At 64.0% G+C, this 18,053-nt stretch overlaps 1 protein-coding gene across 1 annotated transcript; it reads left to right on the top strand.

The window, feature by feature from the left end:
- Positions 1-1,754: 1,754 nt before the first annotated feature.
- Positions 1,755-11,745, top strand: MYMK (myomaker, myoblast fusion factor; the record flags this gene model as incomplete). Its single annotated transcript, XM_080669403.1, has 5 exons — positions 1,755-1,889; positions 6,984-7,098; positions 7,503-7,651; positions 10,809-10,925; positions 11,596-11,745. 5 exons carry the CDS (start codon positions 1,755-1,757, stop codon positions 11,743-11,745), a joined length of 666 nt encoding a protein of 221 aa, XP_080525529.1.
- Between the last annotated feature and the right edge of the window lie 6,308 nt (positions 11,746-18,053).

Genomic DNA, 18,053 nt, shown 5'->3' with positions numbered 1-18,053 from the left:
TCCTGCGGACTCCTCGGCCCTGACTCCACTGCCCAGGAGAACAGACGTGTGGCCTGTCCCCCCAGGAGGCTGCCACTGCCCCCGCCACAGAAGGCACGAGCCACCTGCCACCATGTGGGCGGATCTCCGGGGCTCCCCAGGGAAAGATGGGGGGAAAGCCAGCCCCCAGAGAATGCACTCAGCCGGGTTCCCTCTGCAGGAAGTTCTAGGACGGGCCACGTCAGCCATCGGAACAGCGGCCGCCGCCGGGAGTCACTGCGAGGGGCACGGGGAACTTCCGCCCTGGGGTGACAGGGCGGCGGCGGCGGCGGTGGCCACATGTATGCACTTACCCGACATCATCACACTGTATGCTTAGATACAGGGGTCCTCAGACTTTGTAAACAGGGGGCCAGCTCCCTGTCCCTCAGACCGTGGGAGGGGCGGACTACAGTTTAAAAAAAAACTATGAACAAATTCCTATGCGCACAGCGGGCCCGGGACGCGTCGGCTGCTAAGCAGGACAGGCAGCGGCCCCCGGCGGGCCGGATCCATGTCCTCGGCGGGCCGCAGGTGGCCCGCGGGCCATCGTTTGAGGACCCCTGGTAGAACCTGTGCGTTTTGTCACACGTGACATCGTTACGTCATCCCATCGGCGTACAAAGACAGACACAGGGGTCAGCGCTGTTCTTTTGCCGACAACAAATACATCAACGAATCGGGCAATCGACTAACCGAGCGGCCCGTCCAGGGAGACTCCGCCCGGGTGGCTCACACACTCCCATCGTTCCTCGGCCACAGGGTTAGGGGGGCCTCCCTGACGGTTCCCCCAAGACTCCTTGCGAGAAGGGAAGGGACGTTCCGGAAGGACAGCCAAGGAATGCTGGGAAGGCCGGCACCGAGCCTCGGGGACACGCTGTTCTGTTGACTTCCGGTGTGATGTCCGGTCGCTAGGCTAGTCGCCAAGGAAACCAAGCGGGAGAAGAGGAGGCGAGTCAGAGGTGCCCGTGGGCTGGTCACCCGGGAGCTGCAGGTCCTTCCAGTTTCGAGGGGCCGGGCCAGCCTTGGGCAAACTACGGCCCGCGGGCCGGATCCGGCTGTTCTATCCGGTTCTCTTGCTCTCCCCTCCGCTCCTTTACTTTGAATTTATATTAGTTCACACGTACACTCCATCCATGCTTTTGTTCCGGCCCTCCGGTCCAGTTTAAGAACCCATGGTGGCCCTCGAGTCAAAAAGTTTGCCCACCCCTGGGCCGGGCCGTGGTGCTCTGGCCTCCAGCGGCCGCGGCCGGACGGGCGCTGGGCTCCCGGCCACTGAGCCTCTCCTCCTGGTCTCCCCGGCGCCCTGGCGAGGCTGAGAGCAGCCGGGTGTGGGGATGGCACTCCTGGGGCCGTGCTCCTCCGCCTCGAAACGCTCTCCTTGAATCAACAACACGGGCCTCTCAGAAAATAAAAATAAAAAAACCTCAGAGACAAGTGCTGGTCACGTGGCGCCTCAGCTGTTGGACCCTGACATGTGCACCAGGTCCCCGCCTCCCTTCAGGGCATTTAACCCACAGCTGCCGTCGGAGCCCCGGCCCCTCGGACTTTCCCTGCCCTGGCAAGCAAGGCCCGCACCGCGCCGCACCGCGCCGCACCGCCCCGCCAGCCCGCACCCGCACCGCCTGCCCGCACCGCCCCGCACCGCCCCGCCAGCCCGCACCCGCCCGCCAGCCCGCACCGCCCCGCACCGCCCCGCCAGCCCGCACCGCCCGCCAGCGCCTTCCTCCCGGCCCATGGGGACGCTCGTGGCCAAGCTGCTCCTGCCCACCCTCAGCAGCCTGGCCTTCCTCCCCACCGTCAGCATCGCAGCCAAGCGGCGCTTCCACATGGAGGCCATGGTCTACCTCTTCACCACGTTTTTCGTGGCGGTGAGTCCGGGCTGGGCTGGGGGTGCGGGGGGGGGGGACCCGATGGGGCACTCCCCCGCAGGTGGAGCAGAGGGGCTGTCTTCCCGCCCACCCCCCACCCCCACTTTCCTATATTTCCTGATGAAGAAGAGCGATTTGGAGATGAAAGAAAAAGCCCAGGAGAGAGGTTGGGGGAGCCACGCCCCCCCTCTGGGCCTCAGTTTCCCCATGGGTGCCAGAAAATCACTCGGGGATGGGTGTGAGTGAGACCAAGCCCCTCCCAGGGGCCAGGGTCAGTCCTCTGAGGACAAGCCCTGCGGGTGCCCTTTTCTGGCCACCGGACAACGACTCACGGCCACCATGGCTCCCGCCTCCCCTCCCCCCCGCACCCTCCAGCTGTAAGAAGTGGCGGCTGAGCAGGGATGCCGGGGAGCCAGGCCCGGGGAGGGGGAGCGGCTCGGGAAGGGCAGGCCCGGGGCTCTGACTCTGGAATGGGGGAGCGGGCCCTGTTCAGCGGCCTTGCGCAGCCGCTGCTCATCTCTCCTTCTTGGGGTTTCCGTGTCTCTTCGGGGCCTTCTTTCTCCTATTTATAGACCTGGGTGAGCCTCTCCGCTCTCTGTGTCCCCCTCCCCCACCCGTCTCCCGTGGCCCGCTCCCCCTCGGTGTCGCTCTCACTGGTTCTCTCTGCATCTTGTTTTCTCTCTGCGTCTACCCTCTTCCTTCCTTTCCGTGTCCGTGCCCGTGCCCGTGTCCGTGTCCGTGTCCGTGTCGGTGTCTGTGTCCGTGTCCGTGTCCGTGCCTGTGTCCGTGTCCGTGCCCGTGCCCGTATCCGTGTCCGTGTCGGTGTCCGTGTCCGTGCCCATGTCCGTGTCGGTGTCCGTGTCGGTGTCCGTGTCAGTGTCCATGTCCGTGTCCGTGTCCGTGTCCGTGCCCGTGCCCGTGCCCATGCCCATGTCCGTGTCCATGTGCGTGTCCGGCTGTCCCTGAGTTTCTGAAATTACACCCCATGCACTTTGTTCGTTCTGCACCGCGTGGTGTCTCCCCTCCAGCTTTGTTCCTCTGACCCTCCACGTGTCTCTGATCCACCCATCCCTCTAGCTTCTGTCTGTCTGTCTGTCTACCTGCCTAAGTATCTATCTAGCCCCGTGGTCGGCAAACCGCGGCTCGCGGGCCACATGCTGCTCTTTGGCCCCTTGAGTGTGGCTCTTCCACAAAATACCACGGCCTGGGCGAGTCTATTTTGAAGAAGTGGCGTTAGAAGAAGTTTAAGTTTAAAAAATGTGGCTCTCCAAAGCAATTTCCATCATTGTACTGGTGATATTTGGCTCTGTGGACTAATGAGTTTGCCCACCACCGATCTAGACAATCAACCCTCTGTCTGTCTGTGTAGCTACCGACCTGATCAGTCACCCCCTACGCATCTGTCACCTGTCTACACACGTCTCAGCGCCTTCCTGCCTCCCGTCTCTGCTCCCCTCTGAGCCCCCCTCACCCCCGCCACCCACCCGCTGGCCCCGCAAAGTGGCTCCTCTCCGTCTTCCTGATCATCTTCCGTCAGACCCGTCCTTCGTCCAGCCCAGCTCCCCCGCGCGCATGTCCTGGGGAGGCTTGCGTCCCCGTCTCCTTCGAGGGGCACTGCCAGGCGTGAGAAAGTGCAGGCCTCCCGCCCGGGCCAGCCTCAGCCCCCTAGCTGAGGGCCTCCGTGGGCGAGGCCAGGTGTGCAGGCAGCCGGCTGGTGAGGTCTGTGGGCACCCGCCTGTGCTCCCGGGCAGTGACAGGCGGGCCGGGTCCTCGGACGGGATCAGATTCCCTGGGGCTTGGCTCCCCCCCTCTGGGTGGGGGAGGCCTCAGCTATAGTGAGGCCGGCCCGAGCCAGCGTCCAGGGCAGGGACTTGCCCTGGGAGCCCGGGGCTGTGACTGCTTATTCGGCCGATGAAGGAACGGAGTCCCCGAGAGGGAGCACCAGGCGGGCTCCGAGCCCGGGCGTCCTCAGGCCGATGCCTTCCAGCTGCTCCTCTCAGGGCCCGGGTCGGGTGAGCGCCAGGAAGTCCGTTCGAGATGAGAAACGGGGCACGCTGTGGACTTGGGGCTCCTGGGCGCCTACCAGGGTCTCGGGGCCGGGGAGGGGCCAGGGGTCTCGTTGCCCAGGCCCCTGTTAGACCAGCCCAGGACACCACAGGCACCGCCAGCCCACCCCTCCCCGCCCGGCCTGAGCTGGCCCCACAGCTGCCTCCCCACCACCGCCCCGCCCGGCCTCGCCTGCCCCGCCCGGCCCCACCCAGAATGGCAGGGGCAGCTGCCTCCGGTGACAAATGTCCTCGGGCCTCGAAGCCACACTCGGCCCTTTCTCTGGGAAGTCCTGGCCCAGCATCGCAAGGTCTGCCTCCCACAGGCTCCTCCCACGGGCTCCTCCCACGGGCTCCTCCCGTGTTCCCACCAGGACCCGCCCTGACACCGGGTCCGTCACACGGAGTCTGCTGGCCCACCCCACGGAGCAGGTGTTCTTGTCCCATTGACAGCGGGGCCCCGAGCAGCCAGCCGCTGGCCTAAGCTCACATGGCAAGGACCTGTTAGCGTGGCCCCAAAGATTGCTCTCTGCCACCAGGCCCCCAGCTGCGCCCACCCCTGCCAGCCCCCGCTGGGCCAGGCCTGCCCCTGCACCCAAAGATGAAGGGAGGCCCTGGCTGGTGTGGCTCAGTGGATAGAGTGTCGGTCTGCGAACTGAAAGGTCTCAGGTTCGATTCCGGTCAAGGGCACATGCCCGGGTTGTGGGCTCGATCCCCAGTGGGGGACTTGCAGGAGGCAGCCGGTCCATGATTCTCTCTCATCATGGATGTTTCTTTCTCTCTCTCTCCCTCTTCCTTCTTCTCTGAAATCAATAAAAACATATATATATATGAAGGGAGGCCTCACTTGCACACCTGTCCAACAGAGATGAACCGAGCAAGGGCCTCATGGGGTGGCCCCTCCTGGACCAGCTCTCCTTAAACCACTCCAGACCCTGCCCCCCAGGCCCTGCCCCCCTGGCCCTCCTCCCTGGCCCTCCTCTGTGACCCTCCTCCCTGCCCCTGCCCCTGCCCCCTGGCCCCGCCTTCACAGGGCAGACACTACCTGAGCACCAATTGAGGGGAGCTGGGGTCAGGGCCAGGACGAGACAGAGATGATACCTGCTCCTGACGGGGCCGGCACAGACACTTCCCTGAATGTCAGAGGCTTAAGTCTGGAATCGTACGCGGTGACCTGTGCTGTGGAGGAGAGGCCGGGCTGGGGCCGAGGGAGACGCAGCTCTGGAAGGAACACGGGGCCGGAGAAGGTCCATGTCACTCACAGGGCCTGGCTCTGCCTACAGAGTCCTCCGCCCTCCTCTGTCCCATGGGGATGGAGCACCTTGATCAGACTGCACCTGAAGCTCCTCTCTCCCCACACACTGTCATGGCCACCGCTGCTCGCTGTCCTCTAGCCCAGGGGTCCTCAAACTTTTTAAACAGGGGGTCAGTTCACTGTCCCTCAGACCGTTGGAGGGCCGGACTATAGTTTAAAAAAAAAACTATGAACAAATCCCTATGCGCACTGCGGGCCCGGGACGCGTCGGCTGCTAAGCAGGACAGGCAGCGGCACCCGGCGGGCCGGATAAATGTCCTCGGCGGGTCACATGTGGCCCGCGGGCCGTCGTTTGAGGACGCCTCCAAGTCTAGCCTCTTCTTGGCCAGCATCTTTGAAAGGTGCACACCCAGAGCTCAGCCTGGAGCGGGCCTGAGCAGAGCAGAGCCACAGGGCGGTCCCGCCCCTGCTCGGGGACACCAGGCCTCTGGTAACAGACCCCTCGGTGCACCGGAATGGTAGGTCACCAACAGCTGCCACCCGTAAGGGCTCGAAATTGACCCCGGCTTGCTCCACTCACCAGGTGACCCCGGGCTCCTGCCCCCGAGCCGCCCCGGCGCCTCCAGACGCAGCTCTCTGTCCACCTCCGCCCTCCCGCCGAGCTGGGCCCATCAACAGTCCATTGTGCCGGTCCCAGCTTGTTTAGGCCGTGGGACTTGTCAAAATAATTATGTCATATAATTAAATATGACTTAACATGTTGAAATGTGCGCCCGAAAGGAGAGTTGTTTTCTGTTAGAAATAAGTTGACGGCTTTGAAAATATTCCATACAGGCATCTTGCTCTAAAAATTGCTGTTACACTAGATATTGGGCGAACAGCCCTAGCCGGTTTGGCTCAGTGGATAGAGCGTCGGCCTGGGGACTGAAGGGTCCCGGGTTCAATTCTGGTCAAGGGCATGTACCTTGGTTGTGGGCACATCCCCAGTAGGGGGCGTGCAGGAGGCAGCTGATCAATGCTTCTCTCTCATTGATGTTTCCATCTCTCTATCCCTCTCCCTTCCTCTCTGTAAAAAATCAATAAAATATATTAAAAATAAAAATAAAAAAAAAAGATATTGGGCGAACAACTGTAAGAGCCCCGGGGACGGATGGGCGGCCGGGGCGCTGCGCTCAGCGCGGGCGCGGGGTCTCTGCGGTCTTCCCACACTTGAAAGGAACAGGAGCTGACAGCTGCAGACCGGTAGTTCTCAAAGTGGGTTCCCCACCGGCAGCATCGACACCAGCCTGAACCCCTGCAAAAAACGCACCTCTCAGGCCCCAGCCCACACCTGCCGCGTCGGGAACTCTCAGGATGCTGAGCCGCCTGAGTCTCCACAAGCTCCCGGGGTTCGGTGCCCACTCGGGTCTGAGAAATCCCCTGTGGGGTAGCCCAGACAGCAGAGGGTAAATTGTAGGGAGAGAGGCCCCCCACGCTTCTGAAGAGTAAACTGACACCCCCAAAAAGGCATTGGCCTCATACCCAGAGGTTGGTGAAAGGGTGCCAGGACCGGCCCTCGGGAGCCTGGGGGGGCGGGGACCTCTGTCAGCTTCGTCTGAGTGGCACCCAGTCCGGGCACAGAGCCCCGGGGTCCTGTTTTACAGGTGGAGCCATTGGTGGCTTTCCCAGGGTCTCGCAGCCGGGGGGGGGCCTGCTTCACCACGGGCGTGGCTCGGCACGGACACGGCTCGGGGACCCGCCCTGGGCCTGGGCCCCAGCGCCATCGCCCTGCCCTGACCGCCCCGTTTCCCGCAGCTCTACCACGCCTGCCACGGGCCCGGCCTGTCGGTCCTCTGCTTCATGCGGCTGGACATCCTGGAGTACTTCAGCGTCTACGGGACGGCGCTCAGCATGTGGGTGTCGCTGATGGGTGAGTGGTCGCCCCACGCAGCCCAGCCCGGCAGACGGCCCGGGCTCCCTCCACCCCACCCCCTCCCTCTCCCGTTCCCGTTTTCACGTCCTTTTAAAGGTACACACGGGCCAAGGGCGTGTCCTGACGACCCTGCCTGGCAGAGGGGGCAGCCAGCGGCTCCACCTCCAGGTCCTTCGCCCGAGAACCCCTGCTCCGGCCAGGCTCTGCCCCCAAGACTCGTCTTCACACCCGCGGGCTCCCCAGGTCTCTGTCCACCTCCTGGGTCCCCAGCAACGGCTGGAGCCGGACCCTGTGTGCCCAGGCTGGGCCCAGGGTCTCCCCCAGGGATGCCCCCGGGGAGAGCAGCGGCCAGGAGGGCCAGGGGGCCACTCAGCTCTCCCGCTCTCTCCCGGCCCCTCTAGCACTGGCCGACTTCGACGAACCCAAGCGGTCAACCTTCGTGATGTTCGGGGTCCTGACCATCGCCGTCCGCATCTACCATGACCGCTGGGGCTACGGGGTGTACTCGGGCCCCATCGGCACAGCCGTCCTCATCATCGCGGCTAAGTGGGTGCGTACCGTCGACCCTCAACAGACGGGGCCCCTTCCCCGACTGTCTCCACTCACCTCCCCCCCACCCCATGGGCGGGCAGGCTGGACACAGCTTTGGCTAAAACACATGGAAAATGGCCCCACGGTGCCCCGGCCACGCAGACCCGGTTTGTGTCATGTCTGTGACTCACTAGCTCTGGACCTAAACCCAGTTACTGAACTCCCTCTGCCTCAGCTTCCATACTTGTCAAGTGGGCATTACAGCAACAGTCCAGGGCCCACCTCACAGGGCTGGTTCAGAGATGACACATCTTAAGTCCTGGCCCACGGCTGGCTTCGAATGGGCTCAGACAATAGGGACGATGGATTCTTATTCTTGAGGAGAGTAGCTGCTTGGAGATGCTGTCTCTATGGAAGATGTGGCCTGGGTGAATCTGGGCAGACTTCCTGGAGGAGGTGGGCCTTCAGCTTGGTTCTAATGCGAAGGGGGGATGTGGTGTGAGGTTGACAGGAAGATGGAATTGCTCGTGAGTACGGAGGCAGCCTGAGTTTCCGACACCGACGGCCTTCCACGGGGCACCCGGAGGTCTGACCTCCACCCCCCCCCCGCAACGAGGCCCTTTACCCAGGGTCCCAGGCCTCCCTGTCCCCTCCGTGGTCCCAAGGCCCTCCTGGCTGCAAGAACCAAAACGTACTCCCCTGGCCCACGCTAGAGCGGGCACTGCAGCAGGATGGACCCCGCCCCGGTTCCTGGGTCCCCAGGGCAGGGAAGGGCTGAGGCCTGCGGGGAGCAGAATCCAGGCCTGGCATGCGGAGGGCGGCACTCAAGGAACAGGGCTCGGGCTGGGCAGGGGGTGCAGACGGAGCCCACGACCCATTTTACAGACTCGGGAAGGTAGATCAAGGCCTGGTGGCCAGCTCCCCGAACACCTGCTCCTCTCCAGCCGCGGGCGCAGCGGCTCTGGTTAGCCATCTGGTTAATGACGGAATAAGGCACCGGCGAGTGAGCGGGGCGCGGCAGGGCAGCCCAGGCCAGGCCTCGACTTTCCAGGGAGAGAAGAGAAGAGGGTCTTGCCCGCTCCACGCGGGGGGAGCACAGCCGGCCCTGGGCTGACCCGGGAGTCCCCCCGAAGCTGCCTGCGAGGGACAGGAAGTGTGCCGGGTCCGATGTGTCCACCCGAGGAAGGAGAGCGCTCGGGAAGCCGCCGGAATGCATAAACACAGGCTGGCCGGCAGGAAGCGGGAGAGGCTCCGTGCGCAGGGCGGGCCGCTCCTCCCACAGTTCGCGCCGGTCCGGGAGCTGGCTGCTTGCTCGCCAGCCCGGGGAGCCATCCCTGGCTCACGTCCCCACGAAGGGCCACGGGACTGCCACGGCCTCGGGCTGCGGGTCCGGCCACGGGACTGAGCGGGCGCCTGGCTGCCTGCAGCCGGGGCTCAGCGTCTTTTCTAGACCATTTAACGTGGAGTTTATTTTGGATTGTCAAGGGCAGTTGTTTCCCGGAAGGAGGGGGGAATTTTCTCCCGGACGCTCATCCCTACTTTTTGTTTTTAATTCATATATATATATATATTTTTAAATATATTTTATTGATATTTTACAGAGAGGAAGGGAGAGGGACAGAGAGCTAGAAACATCAATGAGAGAGAAACATCGATCAGCTGCCTCCTGCACACCTCCCACTGGGGATGTGCCCACAACCAAGGTACATGCCCTTGACCGGAATCGAACCCGGGACCCTTCAGTCCGCAGGCCGACGCTCTATCCACTGAGCCAAACCGGTTTCGGCTTTTTTATATATTTTATTGACTTTTGACAGAGAGGAAGGGAGAGGGATAGAGAGCCAGAAACATCGATGAGAGAGAAACATCGATCAGCTGCCTCCTGCACACCTCCCACTGGGGCTGTTTTTAATTCTTTTTAAAAATTTGTTTTAATTGATTTTTTAGAGAGAGAGGAAGGGAGAGGGATAGAAGAGATAGAAACATCAATGACGAGGGTGGAGCATCATGGATCGGCTGCCTCCCGCACACCCCTGACTGGGGATGGAGCCCGAACCTGAGCATGTGCCCTGACCGGGAATTGAACCGGTAACCTCTTGGTTCCTGGGTCAACGCTTACCCACGAGCCACGCGGGCCAGGCCGCTCATCCCTTCTGGAGCGGGTTTGGGGGGAGCAGCAGCCGCGGGGAGAGGGAGCGGAGAGAGGTGTGTGACCGGGGCTGGGGCCGGGCTGAGCGGGCAGGATCCAGGCAGGGGCAGGGTTGGCTGATGAGGGCTCCCCGGCCGCGCGCCCCGCACCCAGGGTCACGGTAGCCGCACCCATGCCTGCCCACACGGTTGCAGGTCCCGATTCCTCACGGGCTGTGGAACATTCTAGAAAACTGGAAACTGGGCTTCGTTTCACCAAAATGCACTTGAACCCTTGGCGGCAAGAACTGCCCTGAGCCAGCATCACGTGACTCGTGGGCTTTGTGGCGCCACGCGGGGGTCTGTGCTTTGGGGGTGCTGGCCCCGGGGGCTCCCACGAGGCGTGCAACCACCTGTCTCACTTCCATCCAGAACGTCTGTGCTCTGAAACACCGCGGCCCCAGGGGCGGGTTTCCGGGATGTGGACTTACATTGTTTCATCATTTGGGGGTGTGGACCCATCTTTTTCCGTGTAAATGCCTGCCGGGGCTTCTGCCGGGCACGGTCCCCAAGAAGGCGCAGGTTTAACGTGGGGTCAAGTTTGTTTACCAAATAGGACTGCGTGTCCGTTGACTAAGGCTGTCACGGCCCATCACAGGCGCCCCGGAGCCACACTGGCAGGCAGGCCCAGTGCCCCCGCCGGCTGTGAACAGTTGGGGTGTCTATCCCCTCGGGGCTCCCCGCTGGCTGGGACAGGGAGCCATGCAGGGGCTGGGTGCATCTCAGACAGGTAGGCAGGGGTGGGAGGCAGGGGTCCTCGTGTGGCCAAATGGCCCCGGGGTCCCCAGGCCTGTCCCTGGGCTGTGGGCTCCTGTGAGTCCTGCAGCTGCCGAGTGGAATACATGTCGGGGTGTCTCCCTGAGCCCCCTGTCCTGCCTGAGAATGACGGGGTGTGAGCGCCCGGGGCCAGCTCTCCCTGGGGCTCAGGGCTGCCACTGCCGGGCGGCCCATGCCACCTAAGAGCCTCCCCGTGGCCCCTGTCCCCGCAGCTGCAGCAGATGAAGGAGAAGAAGGGGCTGTATCCCGACAGGAGCGTCTACACCCAGCAGATAGGCCCCGGCCTCTGCTTTGGGGCCCTGGCCCTGATGCTGCGCTTCTTCTTCGAGGTACCTGGGTGGCGGGGCAGGGTGGCACTTCACAGGACCACCCTGCCAGGCAGGTGCCGGCTGCCTCTCACATCCCTGGCACCACTGGCATCGTGCAGAGCTGGCCTCTGAGATGGGCGGAGGCAGCCTGGGGCAGGGGCGGGGGGGCGGATGGGGGGAAGGAGAACCTCAGCTTCAATGCCAAAGGCCCAGCAAGGGCTCAGGGCTCAGACCTTCAATGCTCTGGGGCAGGGGTCCTCAAACTCTTTAAACAGGGGGCCAGTTCACTGTCCCTCAGACCATTGGAGGGCCGGACTATAGTTAAAAAAAAAAAAAAACTGAACAAATTCCTATGCGCACTGCCGACCCGGGACGCGTCGGCTGCTAAGCAGGACAGGCAGCGGCCCCCGGCGGGCCGGATCCATGTCCTCGGCGGGCCGCATGTGGCCCGCGGGCCGTAGTTTGAGGACCCCTGCTCTGGGGTTTGGTGGCAGGAAAGACCAGCATGGGCTGGACAGTGAGCCAGAGTCCCGGGGACACGTGAGGGGTTGGGGCGGCGGGGGGGGGGGAGCCTATGTCGGTGGCAGGTGCTGGGCACACAGTAGGGGCGCGGAGCAGCGGGGCGGGGCCTGGGGAGGCGGGAGCCTCGGGCACAGGGCTGAGGCGCACACTGACGGGCCTCCCCCCGCAGGACTGGGACTACACCTACGTCCACAGCTTCTACCACTGCTCGCTGGCCATGTCCTTCGCCCTGCTGCTGCCCAAGGTGAACAAGAAGGCGGGAAGCCCGGGGCCCCCGGCCAAGCTGGACTGCTCCACGCTGTGCTGCGCCTGCATCTGACCTCGGCCCCGACCCCAGCTCCCAGCCCCCGCCGCCCGATCTCGTGCCTGGCGCATCCTGCTGTCCTTCCCGGGCCCCGAGTGTCCAGGAGCGACTGTGTCCTGGGATTCCGAGGGCCCCGGGGATTGGGGAGCCCTCTGCACCAAGCGCTTCCGGAGAACCCACTTCCTGAGTTCCTGCTGGGGGAGCGCCGCGTGGGCAGAAGAGACGCCTCCCCCTCCAGGGCCTCAGGCAGCCGATCAGGATCACACCACGGTTACACCATCACGCCACGATTACACCATCACGCCTGCAGCACCCGGGGCATCTGTCCTTCCACCCGCCCTTCCCCTCTCACCCTTCCCCCCCGCCGTTCTGCCTGCCACCAGCCCGGGCCCTCCCCACACCCTCTGTTTGCTCCCGGCTCCTGTCCCCTGGCCCGGGCTCCGCGCAGGCCCACTTCGGAGGCCGGGGCCTGGGAGGCCGGTCTGCCCTGGCCCCAGCCTGCCTGCCCCAGGGCCAGCCCCCCAGCAGGGTCCCCAAATCAAGTTGTTTTGATGATAATCACCAATAACAAGAACCTCCATTTATTGACTACTGGGAGCCCAGGTGCGTGCCCGTTTCTGTCCCCTGAGCCCCCGCCCGGCCTCAGCCCTGCCCGGCTCCCCGCGTTGGGGGGCAGGTCTGTGTGGGAACCGTGAGCAGAGCAGAGGCCGGTGGCGCCCACAGGCCGGCTCGGGGAGGTCAGCCCGCCCAGGGAGCCCGTCTCACCGGCCCCGGGAGGTGGCGGGAGCCGGCCTCCCAGACATCACCTCACAAACCCGAGCCCCCCGCAGGCCAGCCCGCCCACTTCCCGACCGGCACATCTGTCAGGCAGGAAGTTACCTCCACCTGTGGGACTGTTTGTGCTTGCAGACCAGGCAGCTCCCACCGCCATCCCCCCCGCGGAGGACAGTCATGTGTCCAAAAGCCACCTCTGCACGCCTGCGGGGGCCAAGAGACTGGCTCCTGGCCCTGGTCCTGCGGACAGGGTGGACCCCTGGGCCAGGCCCCCTCTGGCGGCCTCCCTGACTGCCCAGAGGCCCCTGCACACCCCCGGCCTGGCCCCGCTCAGCACCTGTCTGTCCCCACAGCCCGTTAGGGTCAGGGCCGCCCGCTCAGCTCTGCGCACGGCGCTCGGGGCCATCCACCCGGGGGGTCCCCATCCCGGGGCGAAGGCACAGGACACAGCAGAGTCCCCCCCCGACCCGGCTGTGCCCCGGGGAGGAGGGGAGGGGCAGGTGCTGCCCCCATTGGCTGCAGGTCTGATTGGGGGGGTGCACACACATGTACATGTGCATACACACATATGTACACATGCATGCTCACACGTACACGTGCACGGACATGCACACACCATGAAGAGCCTTCCCTCCAGCCAGGGAACACTCGCAAGTCACTGTACCGGGCTGTAAGAAAAGGGGAGACTCTGGGGCCACGGGGGGCGGGCGGGGGGACCAGAGGACGTGGCTCCAGAAACAGTCATCTGCAAAGTGGCCGGACCCTGCCCATCCATCCCCCTCTTCCCTCCCCTCTCCCCGCTCCCCCCCCCCCCGCCCCGGAGCATGCCCAGCTCCCACCCGTGGCAGCGCATGGAAAGTTGGAAGCAGAGGATGCTCCCCGCAGGAGGAGGGGAGGCCTGCCAAGCGCGGGCTGCACTAACAGGCGCTCACTGTGGCCGCGCTGATTTATGAGGCCGTCTGGGAGCCGGGCCAAGTCTGTAAGTCAGGGACAATTAGGAGGCGCGCTCCAGCCCTGCGCCCGCCCGCCTCTCCCTCGGGCCCGCGCCCCTCCCGGCCGGGCTGGCCCCCACGGGGACCCCTGGGAGGGCCCTGGGTGGGGTCCTGAGCCCACTCTGCGGACGAGGACGCTGAGGCCGGCGTGGCGGCAGCTGGCCCCGGTTCCTCGGCCGCTGGCCATGGAGCCGGCGGCCGTGCCAGGGTCTTGCCAGTCATCCCAAAGGCATGTCCCTCTGGCTCCCGGCTCCGCTCTGACATCGCGGGGGCTCTGCCCGGGCCAGGAGGGGAGCGCCGGGGAGGGAGGGGCACCGGAAAGCAGGAGGCCACCCAGAATGGCCACCCCGATACCTCAGGACTAACCCGGAGGAAGTGTCAGGCCTCCAGATTGAAGCACCTCTGAGCCCCAGTGTCACCCCCTGGGCTCTTCCTGTCCCTGGAATCTGAGACGCACGGCACCTGGCCCCAAGACGGACCTCCGCGGCCAGGCGACCCACCTCAGGCTCCGGAGAGGGCCCTCCTCCCACCCAACCCCGATGGGGCCTGGGGACCCCTGAGACCTGAGATTTGGGCCAGAGAGTGCCTGAAACACAGCCCTCTGCCTGACCGGCCCCGAGCAGCGCCCACTGAGCACTGGCTTTGATGGGGAGGCTTGCAGGGGCTCGGGCGTCCAGGACAGCCACCCCGCAAGGCCCTGGAGCAGCGGAGCGTGGCTGGTGCCACGGAGGAGCTGAGTCTTTACACGTGTGTTGCTTTTAATGAATTTAGATTTAAATTCACACACGTGTGGGTTGCAGGTGACGTACAAGATGTGTATGTGTGTTGGGGGGGTGTTTTTGTGGTTTTTTAAAATATTTTTTTTAAATTTATTTCAGCGAGGAAGGGAGACAGGAAGAGAGAGAGGAACATCCATGATGAGAGAGATTCCTTGATGGGCTGCCTCCTGCACGCCCCCTCCTGGGGACGGAGCCAAAACCTGGGCATGTGCCCTTGACCGGAATAGAACCCGGGACCCTTCGGTCTGCAGGCTGGCGCCCTGTCCACCGAGTCAAATTGTCTAGGGCCGATGCACGGTTGTTTTGAACTTCAGATAATGACCAGGGCACCCTGGCATGAGACACGGCAGCCGAAATGCAGTGACACCGTGTCCCGTGTTCCATCGGCAGCCCCCCCCTCCCTCCCCGGTGCCAGCAGACAGAGGTCACGGCTGCAGAAACAAACGGAGGGACACGTGGTTAGGGACCCAGGGTTAAAGCCAACGACCTAGGCCGAGGTGCCACAGGGCCCGCTCTGGCTGTGGCCTCCCATCTGGACACGGTCAGGGGTGTGGGGGGGCAGGGTAGTGTCCTCACCCCGGGGGAGGGGGCACACAGTCCCTGCAATAGTGCCCCTGGGCCTGGGCCTGGGCCTGGCCGGGACCCTGCAGAGCAGGAGCAGAGCTGCCGATGCCCTGGCCTGGCCACCGTGTGCCGGTGCCCAGCGGGCCCCTCCCACACCTCCGGCAGCCCAAACGGCGAAGGCTTATAAACATTTACAACAAGGAGACAAAACAGTCTATTGTAGCGGCCCCTCCGCCTCCCCCCGGCAGCGGGCGAGGCTGGCAGGGCGCGGGGAGCCCTGGGCCCCCGCCAGGATCCTCCGATCGCAGCCGAGGTGTTTCCGTCTGAGGGCAGTCTGCGCACTGCGGCCTTTGTCTGTCTGCTACTGAAATTTCCTGTCTCTGTTATTCTCTTCTCCAGAGAGACCATCTGAAACCCAAAACTTTTATTGCCCCTTTTAAAGAGGCTTTACAGCCCCGTGCACCTCCCACCCGCGCGCGCGCGCACGGCCGAGCTGCTATTGTAGTTAGCGGAGCGCTGGGCTGGGCGCAGCCGCCGCCGCCGCGGGGCCTTGGCCCAGGAGCCCGGGAAAGCGGGGCCAGGTATGTGGGCAGGACGGTCCTGCCGAGTGGGCAGGGGGCCCCGATGAGAATCTGCATGCCGGGGAGCTGATGAGCTGGTTAACAAAGCTGGCTGGGCCACGCGGCCGCGGGGACTGGCCGTCTGCCACGGGGGCCCTGCCTGCCGTCCCGGCACCGCCCCGGGGCTGCATCGGCACCCCGGTTTCCTCACCTCTGACTGGGAACAGCAGCCTCACCCCGCTGGCCACACTCAGGCCCACCAGGGTGAGTTAAATCAGAGGCCAGCTACACTGGACAGTTCTTGGGAAAGTGAAAAAGGCAGAGAAAGGAGCAGGAGGCTGGGCCAGGGCGTGGAGGGCCGGGGGTCCAGGTGCAGGCACGGGCCTGGGAGCCGTTTTTCCTTCAGGGCTAGAGGCAAGCTCCCCAGATCCCCCCAGTTCCTTCAGCCTCCATTTCCCCATTTGCAACAAGGCCCACCTCACATGCTCGTTGCCAAGATTAAATGAGGTGATGGAATACAAAGCACTTAGCACAGTGTTTGATAAATGGCATTTTTTTAAAAAAATAGCCTTGTTATTCCTTTCATTATCAGCGGTAGTGGGCAAGCAAGCGAGTCCCTCGAATGACGTAGAGGGGTCCCCACCACCAGGGGATGTACGTCCACCCCGGCTGACACCAAATACACCCATTTGCCACAGAAACAAAATGTTTAAACCAAGAGTCTGTGAGGGACGAAGGAATGAAGCAAGGAAGGCTGCCTGGAAGAGGCGGTGTAAGCCTGAAACTAGAAAACCAAAGCGGACTGAACCGTGTGAGCTGGCAGCTCCACGGTGTCCGGGTCTGGCCACCCCCCCCCCCCCCGCGCCTTCACTCCACCCCCAGCCCCCACCACCTCCTGCGACCCTTCCCGTCGGAACAGCCGGAGACCAGCTGCCCGTGGGGAGAAGGGTGCCCACAGCTGGGCTCTCCTTGCCCCCGTCACTGGCCTGCGTCCAGGACGAGGCAGAGACGGGTTTGGGTGGGCGGGTTCAAGATCAAAGTGGAGGAAGATGCTGGCTGCTCCGGGCTCCGCTCCCACAAGGCCTCGATCAGGACGTCAGAGCAGACGTGAGCTGGCCTCCTGCCCCGGCCTCCTGCCCCGGCCTCACGCAGTGAAGGTCCGTCCCCTCCACAAACGGCCTGTCCCCAGCTCTTCGCCGGGGCTCAGTCTGTCCCGATGGCTGACCTGGCCCAGCCGGAAGCAGGGGCCCAGCTCCCTGGAGGCCCAGGTCACACCCCACCTCCCCCCGGAGTGAACCCAGGCAGCTTTCTGGGTTCACGGGGACCAGCCAGTCCTTCCAAGCCTGCACAGTGGGGCGGTAGAGAGAGGTGAGGGGTGGGGGTTCCGCTCCCTGGCCTGCAGAGGAGGGGGCAGTGGTCTGGGGAGGTGGAAACTGCAGAGGCCACATGGGCAGGGGGTGAGCCGGGTCCCCAGGAGCCGGGAGGGTGGTAGGCAGGGCGGCCTCAAGGTCAGGTCCACTGCTATGACAAAGGGGGGCGGCACTCAGGAGAGACCAGGGGCTGCTACCTGCAGGAGGGACCGTGAGCCAGGAGGGGGCAGCGGGGGAGCATGCGGGGAGGGGTGACGCTGGGCTGGCTGGCAGGCCCTCGCCCGCTCCCCTGGCTGCCCTCGGGCTCCCACGTGGTGCAAAGCTGGGTGACTGGGTGGCACTGGGGGATGCATGAGCACAGGGGTCTCAGCCTCGGTCCCCTCTGCCAGGGAGGGGTGTTGAGGTAAGTCGTCATCAGTGGTCACAGCCCAAAGCTTTGGAACGGCTGACTCGTTTGTCAAGTCGCACAGAGTCAAGGTCACCCCCATGTCCTTGTCCCTCGCACCCCTGCGTCCTTTGCAGAGTGGGAGAGACAGGGACAGGTTCGCCCAGAGGGTCAATGGCATGCCCAGGGGGGCCGGGAGACGCCTGGCTCCCTACGCTCTGCCGTCAGAAAGCTCAGCGCTGGCTGGGGCATCCCAGTCTGCACCGCTCCCCACGCTCACGGGACACGTATGTCCACGAATGGATGGGGTCTTGGCGGAGGCAGGCTCACGGCTGCTTAAAAAGCCCACTGGCTGGTCAATGACCTCAGAGACCTGAGCCTTGACCTCTTGCTGACCCATCCACCAGGAGCAGGATGGGGGGCCGGCTCTGGAGGGCCCGCTCCCCAGGGCCATGTACCCTTGGGCGACCTTCAGCTCCCAACACCCCTGGAAGTGGGGATCTCTGCTTATCCCACTGGTACCATCATCCAGCATGACAGTGGAGGTGACAGTGTCACTGGAACCAAGGACCAGCGAGACTCGGGAGGCAGATGCTGGTGAAAGGAAAGGGGTTTATTCCAGTGCCGATCACCTGAGAAGATGGGGGACTCCTGGTGCAAAGGCCCTCCCAGCACCTCGCTGTAGGCAGAGGTTTTCAAAGGAGGGCGTGGGAAGCAGAGAGAAGACATCAAGGAGGCAGGTGGGCAGTCCTCCACGAGCCAACCAGCACCGTCCATGCTGGCACAGATCTCGAAACTGGTCAAGTGATGGTCCTGTGTGCGTCATGGCGGTCTTCGCCATCCGGGCCTTTGTCATCTGGTTTCAGGTGGAAGATAAGCAGATCTCCAGGACTGAAGGT

This window comes from Plecotus auritus (genome assembly GCF_963455305.1).
Source record: "Plecotus auritus genome assembly, chromosome: 5".
NCBI classification, from domain to species: Eukaryota; Metazoa; Chordata; class Mammalia; order Chiroptera; family Vespertilionidae; genus Plecotus; species Plecotus auritus.
This window is presented reverse-complemented; position numbering and strand designations above follow the sequence as displayed.